The sequence below is a fragment of the Telmatherina bonti genome (genome assembly GCF_933228915.1).
Source record: "Telmatherina bonti genome assembly, chromosome: 10".
NCBI classification, from domain to species: Eukaryota; Metazoa; Chordata; class Actinopteri; order Atheriniformes; family Telmatherinidae; genus Telmatherina; species Telmatherina bonti.
Genome location: NC_136628.1, coordinates 17,214,410 through 17,227,893, shown reverse-complemented (window position 1 = coordinate 17,227,893; position 13,484 = coordinate 17,214,410). Strand labels below are relative to the sequence as shown.

General features: G+C 37.6%; 1 protein-coding gene across 1 annotated transcript; it reads left to right on the top strand.

The window, feature by feature from the left end:
- Positions 1–4,431: 4,431 nt before the first annotated feature.
- On the top strand, positions 4,432–11,204 carry yipf5 (Yip1 domain family, member 5). Its single transcript, XM_079248070.1, has 6 exons — positions 4,432–4,502; positions 6,260–6,377; positions 8,417–8,589; positions 8,861–9,006; positions 9,666–9,847; positions 10,114–11,204. Exons 2-6 carry the CDS (start codon positions 6,268–6,270, stop codon positions 10,274–10,276), a joined length of 774 nt encoding a protein of 257 aa, XP_079104196.1. The 5' UTR covers positions 4,432–4,502; positions 6,260–6,267; the 3' UTR covers positions 10,277–11,204.
- The last annotated feature ends 2,280 nt before the right edge of the window (positions 11,205–13,484 follow it).

Here is a 13,484-nt window from a genome sequence, read left to right as displayed (position 1 = left end):
GCCTCAGGATTGGGTCCCTGCTTTTTGCAGATGAGGTGGTCCTGTTGGCTTCATCTAGTCGTGATCTCCAGCTCTCACTTGAGCGATTCGCTGCCGAGTGTGAAGTGGCCGGGATGAGAATCAGCACCTCCAAATCTGAGACCATGGTCCTCGGCCGGAATAGGGTGGTTTGCCCTCTCCGGGTCGGGAGGCAGGTCCTGCCTCAAGTGGAGGAGTTTAAATATCTCAGGGTCTTGTTCACGAGTGAGGGAAGGATGGAGCACGAGATCGACAGACGGATCGGTGTGGCGTCTGCAGTAATGCGGACTCTGCACCGGTCTGTCGTGGTGAAGATGGAGCTGAGCCAGAAGGTGAAGCTCTCGATTTACCAGTCGATCTACGTTCCTACCCTCACCTATGGTCATGAGCTGTGGGTCGTGACCGAAAGAACAAGATCTTGTATACAGGCGGCTGAAATGAGTTTCCTCTGCAGGGTGGCTAGGCTCTCCCTTAGAGATAGGGTGAGGAGCTCGGTCATCCGGGAGGGGCTCAGAGTAGAGCCGCTGCTCCTCCGCATCAAGAGGAACCAGTTGAGGTGGCTCGGGCATCTGGTTAGGATGCCTCCTGGACGCCTCGCTGGTGAGGTGTTCCAGGCACGTCCCTCTGGGAAGACCCAGGACACGCTGGAGGGATTATATCTCTCGCCTGGCCTGGGAACGCCTCGGGATCCCCCCTGCAGAGTTGGCAAATGTGGCTGGGGAGAGGGAAGTCTGGACTTCCCTGCTTAGGCTGCTGCCCCCGCGACCTGACTCCGGATAAGCGGCGGGAAGACGAAGACGAAGTTATAGGAAATGTTATTTAACAGAACTAGTGGAGGTCAAGCTGAGGTATTAAAGATAATAACAGCTCTCTCTGAGATGTTGGAGTTAAGACTATCATAAAGGTAAATAAAAACCGTTTTTGAACTGCAAAAGACATCCAGGAGGCAGATTCTGATGCTGCTGTTCAACTGTTTAACACCAGCTCAAATATAACTTTCATGCAAGTGTACCTGAAAAATCTTTTTTTTCCCGCATCTTCTCTACCTATTTTAGCCTTTCATGTCTGTAAAAGTCCATCTCCAGACACTAGGTAAATGTTACTACAAGTCCATGGACTGACTTTAAAATGTAGCCCACAACATTTACATGACCAAAAGAAGAGGAAAAAAAACATGAAACATGATTACTTTTGGGATCCTATAAAAGGGATTGGATAACTTTATCAAGGGTTTGTTCTTCAGTACTGACTACTCTGGACACGGAAACATTCCTTTTGAACTTCTCTGATTCTTTTTTTAAAAGTTGCTAAATCAACCTTGAACGTCTATTTATATGATAATGTGCACATGAAAATAGAAATATGATCTGAAGTTTCTGTTTTGTACAATATTTCTTTTCTGTGACAACTCTTTGAAATGAATAGTATACTGTAGTGAAGCCTATTTGTAAAGAAAATGCATTTTTTTCATGAGCAGCAGACCTGCTTGTTAAAAACGTACTAAATTTTCTCTGTCAATGCCAAAAAGCTTATTCTGGTACTGAGTAGTATTAAGTGTCATTTATTGGAATAGATGACTGAGGTCTGAAAGACAAGACATATTATTCATTTAACAAAGTGGAGCCGCAGTAGCATGTGGAAGAACATGGTACTGCATACATATATGGACACAACAGTCTGGCATCTTATTCAACTATAAAAATAATCCACCAGAGTTTACTTATGAAGATTGATAGTGTGGTTTTATTGATGTACTTGTGAAAGAAAAACCTGAAAATTGGCGGGACAGTTTTCTATTTGGACTTTTATCTTATCCACATCAGATGTCTCAGATTCTCAAACAAATTGATCTTTACCTAAGCATCATCACCGTGCTGAGACTTATCTTTCATCTTTGCATTGGCAGCATAAAAAACTACAATGACATGGGACTTCGATTACACATAGATGTTTCTGGGAAAAAAGTAAAAAGAAAAAAGAAAAGCGAGAAAGAAATCCCCCTTTTCATGGGCTGAAACAAAATATTGCACCATTGGTATTGGTTGAAACTACACCAATCCCAGATTTGACCATTTTAACTGGAATATTTGTTAGTCACTGTAAATGGGATCAACGTTGGTAGCCACTGAAACACAGACTTAAGAAGGCAAAGTGGGGCTTAGAAAGGTGGCTTGTGAAGGTAAAACTGGGGAAAGAAGAGCAACATGACCGTTTTAATATGAGACTGTCTTAGCAGCTTGATTGTCAAATTGTCATTGTGGAGAAGTATTAACCAGATTTCTTTGTTTTGTTTTGTTTTGTTTTTTTACATTGTTGGTAGTATCACTACCTTCCAGGAGCAAGAGTATTGTCATATTCGTAAATTCTTAAGTCTGAAGTGCCTGAATGGTTCCCATTTTGGAGCAAACATATCTCACAAGCTTGTCAGCTGTGGATTGTTAGTTCAGGATTTAAATCGTTCATTCACAGAGAGGAAAAAGACGCTTCAGAAAAAGGAGGCTGTGAGTACCAGATGCCTACATATTTTTGCTCGGTGCTGCAGTCACATCAATGTGGTGTCTGGAATCTGAATAAGATTCATTAAAGAACGTTGATATTAAAATGTTAAAAATGATGTGCCTTTCCATTCCTTACTATAATAAGAACTCTGCATGTGTGTGTGTGTGTGATTTACTAAACACTTAGTAAATCAGAGAGAGAGAGATCTTTAATTGAGGATTCAGTAGGTGGTTGCAGATGAGTTTTGCTGCAATAGAGGAAATCCTGGGGTTTTAATCCACTCATCCATCCAGACAGTGACAGCAGGATTACAGCTGAGACTATATTAAAGAAGGCAATTATGACTGTATATGGCAATACACTGCCCTAAATTCAATTACCCTCTCTGGTGCTTTTCAATTTTCTTTAATTAAGTGGATTAAGAAGAAAGACGTGTTCTTCAAGTATAAGAATGATTAAAAGTCTAAAGAAAGATGAGAGGCAGTGGAGAGAGAACAACTCATTTCTATTGATGATTAGTAATGCGTCTTTGCTGTTATTCATGAACTGTGCATTAGATTAGATTTGTTTATCCTGAAATGGAGAAATTATCTGTATCAAGCCTGCACAGTTGAGAGATTTTTACTTCTTAGTGGATCTGCTTGTTGTGTTTTAATGGTTGCTTCTTTTTTTTTTTAACCCACTTGTGTTTTTAAAGCTGTCTCTGTCTGTCCTTGCATAAGAATACACCTGATCCTGTGTGTCTTTAAACTGAAATTGACTATGACTACGGTTTTAAAACTCATTCAAAGATTTAATCTAATACCAGTTGTTGCTTGATACAAGAATTAAGCAGATCTTACTGTTTAGGTTTTCTCTTGTTGCTTTTGATATAATTTTGCCCAATTACCAAGAACATGTGGGCAAAGATGAAAGACAGCCAACATATCTCTTGTGACTGTGTAGAAAATTCTATAATGCATTTTACTACATGTAACTCCAGCAAAGACAAAGAAAAGTAAATTTTAGCCAATTTTTAATACTGCTGAATCTAGTTAATATTTAATTAATTTGTCTGTTTGTTTTTATAGTGTTTCTGTTTAATCACAAAGGCATTCAAAATCCTAATGAGCTCCATACAGATGTTTTTGTGAGATAATGACTACAGCAATTTATCACCTAAATGTGTACAGTTCGCTAGTTTTCTCTAGAAACCCTTCTCACTTTTTGTAATGTCTTATAAAATATGACCAATTCTTGTTGAAGGGGGATCTTCAGTGACTTGTATTATCTTTCGCTTACCTTTTTTTTTGCTTATTCTTTTTTTTTACATCTTAGAGCTCCATCCTGTATGTGTGATTCTGCCTGTGATTCTCATCTCCTGCTGTCCCTGCTTCCTGTCAGCAAACCTCATGGGCCCATTACTTTGCATTATCAGCCTCATCAAAGAGGCTTTAGCCACCTGCAGTACAATTTGCTGCAGTTCTCCTGCAGATGGAGAGTGATTGATCTCCTTCTCTGCTTCCTCTTGAAAGAGACTACCTTTGTTCTTCCCAGGAGACTGATACTGTCCTGCCATATTACCTTCATTATAATCTCTGCTCTGTCTCAATTTGCAACCATAAGTCCTTGGGTTTCTGAAAGGGTTTTAAACCCAATAAACAGCTTGAAGTTAAACTTGTATGCATCATTATAAAAATTTAATAAATGGCTTTCATAGATCTTATTGATTTTAGAATTTATGTCACACATTCCGTCGTGTGTTTTTTTTTTTTCTTTTTTTTTTTTTTTTTTTTCAAAATGCGGTAAACGACTTCATTAGACCCAGAGCGGACTATGCAATACCAGTATTGGTCCACAGATGGCGCCACCGTTCCTGCAACCAGGATGATTTATGTCCTGAAGACTTCCGGTTAGAAGCGGCGCATCCCGGAAGTTTTACCCCCCTCCTGACACGTAGCAACCGCAGTCAAGTTGGCTTTGACTAAGGTTGTCCAGCGTCACAGGTACGAGTTTGCGTTATGATGTTTTCGTGGTGTAATAATGATGTATCAAAGTTTAAGTTGAACGTTAAGGCCATGTTTGATATTATAAAGAACATTTTAGGGCCTCGCGACTGTTAGAGTTAGCATTAGCTACCAAACTAGCTGAAGAAGAAATGCTTCGTTATCCTCCCAAAGATTAGTGTCTGTCTTTTCCTGTGTTGTGACCTTATAAGTTATATTTTTAAGAGTTACTGGTCGTTAATAAGTTTCATAGTCGACACACTTTATAATAGTTAACAAAAAAAGAGGAACAATATGCATGTTTTGCCTTGGCTTTTTGTGTAAAGCTGATAGCATTGAACTTGCTAATATTATCTTAACGAAGCTAATCAGCACAATTAGGAGGTTCCTCTCATCCTTAACTCTCATCCTCTTAAACGGAATTAATGTAAACATTGGCGGTAAAATGATTGTATGCAGCGGAATAACTTGGATAAACTTACTTTTTTAAACAGTGTTCTTACATTTACAAGTTGTAACTTGTTTTTGTTGTTAAGACTTTACTTCTACAAGTCTGTACCCATTTTTTTCTTTTTTCTTTATATATATATATATATATATATATATATATATATATATACAAACACATTTCGATTTTACTGTATCATTGTTATATCTTGTGTATACTAATGTGTTAATATATGGTGTCTGCAGCTGAATCGGTACAATGTACCTATGAGTGGGATAATAAAGTTTAATTGAATTCAAGAACCATTCATAGTGTACTAAGCAATCTGTTAAGTTTAATTGAAACATTAGTTTGAAATTAAATGGGATGGTCCGTCAATATTTTGTTTTTATTTTAAACATATTGCTGTCGTATGATGACTGATACTGTATTTTAGTGGTATTCATATCCAGACAATAGGGAGGAATTGGGAGTTTCAGTTCTTGAATTTTCACTACCTTTTTTTTCAGGGGATCAAATGCAGTATAGCTATATATAAAATCATCACTACTTTGCTGAAAATGATTTAATGGGTGTGACAATCATTTGGGACTAATTCATGTTATCAGGGATTTAGTGTCTTTCATAATGATCTTATGTCTGGTCTTTAAAGCAATTATTTTCATTCGTGTCTCTGTGTTTTTGTTAAGAGTTTTTCTGAGGTTTTTTTTTTGTTTTTGTTTTTTGGTATTTTTACTTTAGCAATGAGCTCAAGATGATAAAATGTATTTAGTTAGATTTTTGCAGAACTTCTCATAATGTCTTAAATTGTTTTCCATCTGTTACCTCTATGAAAGTACCGCATTTGACTAAAACTTAGAAGACAGCACATCCTTACCCACTAGCTAAATTATCTGCTTGCTTTTGTTTTCCCCTACATCAATACAACTGAAATTATCAGTAAATGATGGGGACCTATCATAATAAATAGCAGTTACAGAGTGCGACCAGAAACCGTGCACGTTTAGTCCTTCATATGCATGCACATGTTTTGAGGGGAAGTTAGTGTGTGTGTGTGTGTGTGTGTGTGTGTGTGTGTGTGTGTGTGTGTGTGTGTGTGTGTGTGGTTGTACCATACCTTCATGTTAATTAACAAAGGCAGGTGAAATGGGAAAGATTTTAGGAGATGCAGCATCTATACTGTATCCATATGCTGGCAGCGGAAGTTCAAAACAAGAAAATTTATAGAAATGGAAGAAAAAAAATCAGAGGTAACTAATTATTAATTCTGCTTGTTTTTTCCTCTCTTTCTCTTTTTTAACCCACATAGAGTGAGAAATGTCAGGGTTTGACAACTTCAACACAGACTTCTACCAGTCCAGCTACAGTGTAGATGATCAAAGCCAGGGTGGCTATGGATACAACAACGCTGAGAACACCTACAACAAGTAAGAGAAGCATGAGGTTTTTCCAACTCTTCCTCAGTTACTGACTCATCCAACATTGTTATTCTCTTAAACGGGGGGTATTCACTCAATTTGGTCTTACACAAGTGTTCAGTGTATTCCTGCTTCAACGCACCTATTTTTGACTTGTGTTTGTGTTCATATTATTCACTAAGTGATGATTAGGAATTGCAAATTACACTTCCAACATCGTGCTGGTCGATATGACCAAAGAATTAAGTTTGAGGTTTTTTCTTTTTTTTTTTTTTTTTTCTTTTTTTTTTTTCAAATCAACTCCATTGTCAAATTTTTATCATTTTTTCTCTTTTCTTTCTTACAAGCTTGTTAAAAATATAAAAATATACTTGTGCATATAAGCATGTATAAATGGACTTTTAGAGTGCCTAAAATGTTTGTAAGAAAGAAGAGAGTAGTGGTTACTGTAAGCATGAAGAGTTTGTGCCACTATCCCACCATACTTTGTGTGTGTTCTTATGTGACTGCATGCCTTTGTGTGTGTGTATTTGTATTGCCAAAGTCTAGCTCTGTATGACATTTCATTTCCCAATATCTGTTAGTGCTTTCAGGCACACACCGGCCAGATACTGGTTCTGTTCTGAAGTCTCATAATCTTTGTGCTTTCTGTTGAAGCAGCCTGCTTTCACGCCAGTTTAGCTAGAACCGGAGCGGGAAGACTTTACTGTGCACAAGTAAACATGAAGATCTTGGAGATTTGATCTTGAAAGTTAATGGTTAAGTCTTTAGACTCCATATTGAACAATAAATGTTCATATACTCATATTAATTTCTCCCAATCAGCAGCATGTCGCTGTTAGAGGTGTCAAAATAAGTTGGTTGTTCTTCCACCTTTTAATAGATGTCTTTAAATGAATCCAATGCACTGTTACTTGTTCTGAGTCTGAGGTCGCAAAACTGAATCCGTTCCAAAAGACTGATGACCTGAAGCTTTCTGGATACGTGCTTCTTCTGTTAGTTGCTGTGTTTGTTTTGTGTGTGTGCTATGGCATGCGTATGTGTGTCTGCAGGAAATGGGCAGCGTGAGGGCTTTGCATGCCACTTAACAACTGAAGGTCATGGGGAGCATTGGCACTGCACATTAGAGATATTTTCAAAAAAGATTTATTGCCATGAACGACAAATTTGAGATATTTAATAGTACATTCATTCATTTTCTATGCTGCTTAGTGTAATTCAGGGTGCAGGGGGCCTATCACAGCAACTAGCAGGTGAGGATGGGGATCCTTAATCCTGGTTCTCGAGGTCTAGTGTCCTGCAGACTTTCCAAGTGTCCCTGTGCAAGACACCTGATTAAAATAAATGTATATTTATCAGACATGTACAGAGCTAGTCTGAGTCAGGTGTGTTCCGGCAAGGACGCTTAAAAAACCTGCTGGAAGCCGACCCTCGAAGACCAGGATTGAGGATCCTGTCCTAGACAGGTCACCAGTCCACTGCAAAGCCAACACAGAAAGACCACCTTTCACACTCATATTCACTGATAGGTTAATTTGTCACTAAATTCTCCCTAACATGCACGTCTTATGGGGTGGTCAAAGGAAGCTGTAGTACCCAAAGAGAGACCACACATTCACAGGGAAAACATGTAAACTCTGCACTGCACAGCTACTGGCACTGTTCAAACCCGCCCCGAGCTGAGGCAGCAGCCTTCTTGCTGTGAGACTGTGAAGTAAACCACCACGCCACTGTCCCCCACATTTGAGATAATAAATAAAATTAATTTGTTATTCAGCCCTCCTGCGTTAGTGAACTTGGCAATATCTCTGATTGATGAGTGCTGTGAGAAAAAAGTTTTATCTATTGATTATTATTTTTATCTATTATTTTTACTATACATATATATATTATTTTTATATTTTTATATATATACATATAGATATATAGATAGATAGATCTATGAAATGTATATATGTTTCCACATATAACTTTTTTCTGACTGCCTTCATATGTAGATATGATTAATTTAAAGAAATCATTTAATGACGATGACATTTCCTTCTCAGGCCGTATGGTCAGTATGATTACTCCCAGCCTATGGGCTACCCGTCCCCAGGAATGATGCAGCCCCAGCAGCCTTATACAGGACAAATCTTCCAACCCACACAGACCTACACACCTTCCACGTCGCAGTCCATGTACAGTAACAGCTTTGATGATGAACCACCGCTGCTAGAGGGTAGGTCCAATACAACCTGAAGGCTACAGCTTCACATTTTGGCAAAGTGTTATATGATTATTTTTGAGGGACATTGGAAGAAAATAAATAATGGAATACACTGTAAGCTGTGAAAATAATGTGTTTAATTGTTTCTAAGCCATTAAAACTGGTTTCTTTAAAATAAACTATCAAATTTGTACATTTATTAATAGCGTAATTATGTAGATTATACAGTTTTACATTAATAGTTCTGTCATTTGTAATGTTCTTTGTGTTTGTTGTCTCCAAGAGTTGGGGATCAATTTTGACCACATCTGGCAGAAGACCTTGACAGTGCTCCATCCAATGAAAGCAGCAGATGGCAGCATCATGAATGAGACAGACCTGGCTGGACCTATGGTTTTTTGCTTGGCTTTTGGGGCAACGCTTCTCCTGGTAAGCCACTGGGTTGATTCTGATAGGAAATCTTTTACATTTGAACATATATAATTTCATTTTGAAAGTGTCACTTTTCTTTTCTGCACATCTGTAAAAGTAATCATGTTTACATTACATTAGTGCAAGTTGTTTTATCTTAGTGTTCACCTGATATGTCAGACATCAGTAAGTGAGTAAATGTTTGTTTATATAGCATCTTTCAAGATGAAAATCACAAATTCCTTTACAATAAAACACAAAAACTTAAAACAACATAAAACTAAGTAAAAGCAAGTTTTAAAAGATGTGTTTTTAGCTACTTTTAAATGAGATCACTGAGTCTGCCGTTCTCATGCTGAAAGGAAGGAAGTTCCACTGCTGCGAAGGCTCTGTCACCCTTTGTTTTAAACTGTGTTTGTTTAGCAGCCAGCAGACCCTGGTCATGTGATCTCAGAGACCTGCTGGGCACATGTGGCTGTAAAAGGTCACTGATATAACCAGGTGCTTGGTCATGTAGGGCTACATAAGTTAAAACCAGAATTTTAAAATGCACTCAGTGATGGGTGGGGAGCCAGTGCAGCTGGATCAGTATCGGGGTGACAGGAGGGCATTTTAACCTGATGGGTCATTAACTTGGATCCGATCTGTCAATCATTGTTCTTTTCTTGCATTCACAGTCTGGTAAGATCCAGTTTGGTTATGTGTATGGCATCAGTGCAATCGGCTGCCTTGGCATGTATTGCTTGCTGAACCTTATGAGCATGACGGGAGTGTCATTTGGCTGTGTGGCCAGCGTGTTGGGATACTGCCTCCTCCCCATGATCCTTCTCTCCAGCTTCGGAGTCCTCTTTTCATTACAGTAAGTATACACAAGAACAGTTGTGTTGCTGCATTATTTGCTTGTAGATAACTTTGTAAGGGGCACAGTAATTCTGAAAATAATGCATATGTGTAAACTTATGCAGCTTCCAGTTGCCCTTATCAACTAAATGATTTCAGAGTTACAGTGACGTTAACATTGACCTCGGTGTAACCTTGTTAAGTTTTATAAATATGCATTTCAGTGTGTTTACATAACTATGAATGGTTGTGGCTAACGTGCTTATTTCTTCTTGTCCTTTTCAGGGGTATGTTGGGAATAGTACTAACAGCAACTATCATTGGCTGGTGCAGTTTCTCGGCCTCAAAGATCTTCATTTCAGCCTTGGCTATGGATGGGCAGCAGTTGTTGGTTGCTTACCCCTGTGCGCTGCTATACGGGGTCTTTGCACTCATCTCCGTCTTCTAAAGCAAAAAAAATATATATGAAACAACAGTTTTAAAATAAGTGCTCCCCGTTCCTGTAAATACAGTCTAATTAGCGTTGGTGTAATTAGTGTAATTATTGGCTAATTACACAGTTGCTACAGAAAAATGAACACTCTTAAGCACCAGTCCAGATTTTTTTTTTTTTTTTCTTTTGAAAGCATCAGCCTCTTATTATTTCCAACTTGACTTTCTGAAGGTTGGAGTGTGTTTGTCACTCACAAATCCTCTACAGCCTTGATCTCTTCATGCATCTTAAAGGAGTGAAAAATAACTCCTGTGGACAAATCAAGCATTTTTGGCTTGGTACAGTCCGATGATTTTAAGGACATGGAGGAGAAGGGAGTGTTCCCTTGGTGGAAACACAAAGTGTTTTTTGTTGTGACACAAGTGGAAAAGATTTTTTTTTTTTTTTTTTTTTTTTTTTTTTTTCTCTCTCTCCTCTGGAAAGGGGAGTTGTAAGCATTTACTAGCAAACACCTTCAGATTCTACGCTGGCAAGATTAAGGGAAACAGCCACTTTTATTCTGCACCAGACTACAGCAACCAGTTCTAGTTTTCCTCTCAGAAAGGTAGAGAAAAGTGGAGGTTCTCTTCTTTAATATCCACTTTTATCCAGGACTGAGGAACCATGAGCCCCATCAGTTTATCATCATCATAAGGAAAGCTGCTCAGAAAATATTTTCTCCTTTGTTTTATTTTATCTTTTGAGAATTATTTGACTTTTGATGCCTTTTCAGGAAGACACAACCACAGTTTACACAGAAGCATTGTTGTAATTGTCAAAACCAACATATTTAACCAGACATCGAGAATGAATAGGGAACTACTCTGCCTGGGTACAAACCTGTTTATAGGCTTTTGTTATAGATGAAATCCATGACCTTTCCTGAATCTTAATTTTAGAGACGACTCACTTTGTATGCTTTGATGTGTCATCTGTTGTTCATGTCTTCTCATGCACATTAAAGTTGTTTTTGAAGGTTATCTGCCTTGTGATTATATGGTACACACTACATAATATGGTCAAGGTAATTGTAAGAAATTACACAATGTGTATGATGAAAGACTTAAAAAGATTTAATTTGGCACACTGACCTGAAGCTTCCACTTTGTTTTGGGAAAAGAAATGGCTTACTGAAAGAAGTGAGTATGTGATATACAATGACAGTTCTTAACCTTTGTGGGAGCTGCTTGGTAGATCAAAAGTCCTCGCCATGCTTTGGAAACACACCATTGTTGTGTTTCATTGCTTCTAAAATGCTTTTAGAATTTTTTTTTAATCATGAAAAACTATGTGTAGACGCCAACCAGCAATGTTTAATGGTTTTCGCTGCACTCATTAAAGTCAGTTATGATGAACAACATCTATAACACTGAAATATTCACTGATGTGTAAACTGAGATAAGACAATCCACAGTAAAACTTCATCATTGAAAAATACTCATCATACAAAAATATGAATGCTTAAATGTGAGCTTTCACTGAGCAAAAACTCCTTTTATTCCCACCTCTTTATGTAAAAATACATAAAATACACACACCATGGAAGTTTTAAATAGTTGGCAACCCACTTAAAAAGAAGGAATAGTTAAAAAATTAAAATGTAGCACTCTTACCAATACAATAATTCAACATCAAGGATAGACTTTTCAATTCAAGCCAACCCAGCCATAAGCTCTCAGGCTGCTTGTCATGTTTTCTATGTATTTTTCCAAGCAATATAGATATTTAGTTGCATCGCCTTTGAAGTCAATTGCATTAGTTCACCACTAGGTGTCAGTGTTGATTTCACTTTCTGATACTTCTGTTTTGACTTTATTTTTCTGTTTGTTTTGGCTACAGCCTGATATATTCCCTGGAGCAATGACTGTATCCCCATTTCTTTTAAACATTGATTCATTATCAGGAAATTTACAGCTCACAAAGGACTAGATCAGCATGCAGGAGGAAGTTCAGCCAAACCCACCTCAGTTATAATACAGTTTTAATGGTTGATTGTTTTCTTAACCCGGTTTTTGGTTGCTTATTATATACTGTTTACCTTAGTGAAGCATTGTAGCAAAAATTTCAACTATTTAAACTATTTCCTCTTAAAGGTATATGTGTTCAAAAAACTAAATGACACAGTGTGGGAACCATCCAGATGGAACTATAGATTGTTTTTTTGTTTGTTTTGTTTTTAGCATGGGTGGGTCCTGAGAAAATTTTGATGACACCCATGCTCCAAGTGTTCCTCCACCACTTCTCCCTATTAAGATGGCCGTGAACATTAGCATCACCTCAACACTGATTTAGTACCAGCTGGCTATTCTGTTTCTGTCTGGGCAAAAAAATGGCCACCATACTATTATGTCATCTAATGGAGGATAATCTCACTTCCATCTGGCTGGTCTGGCCCACAGCCTGCTTCCCCAGCAAGCCTGCTTGCTAATGATAAACAAAGGAGAGGGAAAAAGTAGGAGTAAATATATTTTCAAGAAATGACAACATGTAATTTTTCATGTATTTATAGTTAGCGTGCACTGTATTTCCCAGTAACTGTGTAAGATATGTAAGAAAATTCCAGTATTTTGTGTGCAGAATCATAAAATTGCAACGCAAATTAAAGTACTATATATCCAGATTAATCCCAATATGTTCCCAATATATATGACACTCAGGTTGATAAAGAAAAATCCATGAATCCAACAACAAAATATAACCCACTTCCATCAAAAATTAGATCCAAAATACACTTACACAATTAACACTGTGGAATAATTAAGAAATAATTTTACTAACATTTAATTGGGAATATCACAAAACAGCATGTTAAATGTACATTCTCATATTCAGCAACGTTAAAAAAGAAAAAAAAAAACTTAATTGAGCATCTCCAAGCTACTTGGATTAATTGGAAACACATCAAATCATACACAAGTCTTTTAGGAGTATAGATGGGAGGAGCACACTCTGTGGGCAATTTGAAGATTTTAATCATCTATGATGCCAAACACTAAAATGCTGAAATATGTGCACACAAGGACAAAAGTTAAAAGAAATATACTAAAAGAGTTGTGATGTCTAAGCTCTCAGGCAGCATGATATTAAAAACAGATGCTTTTCTGAAACCAATATAAAGAGGATTGAGAAAGACTGACACCTTTTCTTTATTAAAAAAAACTCTGGATTCTATTTAAGGTGAACT

What these genes read in the sequence shown, in the direction of transcription:
- yipf5 (XM_079248070.1), top strand. Translation starts at nt 6,268, where the DNA reads ATGTCAGGGTTTGACAACTTCAACACAGACTTCTACCAGTCCAGCTAC. An exon ending in GCTGAGAACACCTACAACAA is followed by an intron (nt 6,378 to 8,416) that starts GTAAGAGAAGCA and finishes TTTCCTTCTCAG; the next exon opens with GCCGTATGGTCAGTATGATT. An exon ending in GGAGTCCTCTTTTCATTACA is followed by an intron (nt 9,848 to 10,113) that starts GTAAGTATACAC and finishes TGTCCTTTTCAG; the next exon opens with GGGTATGTTGGGAATAGTAC.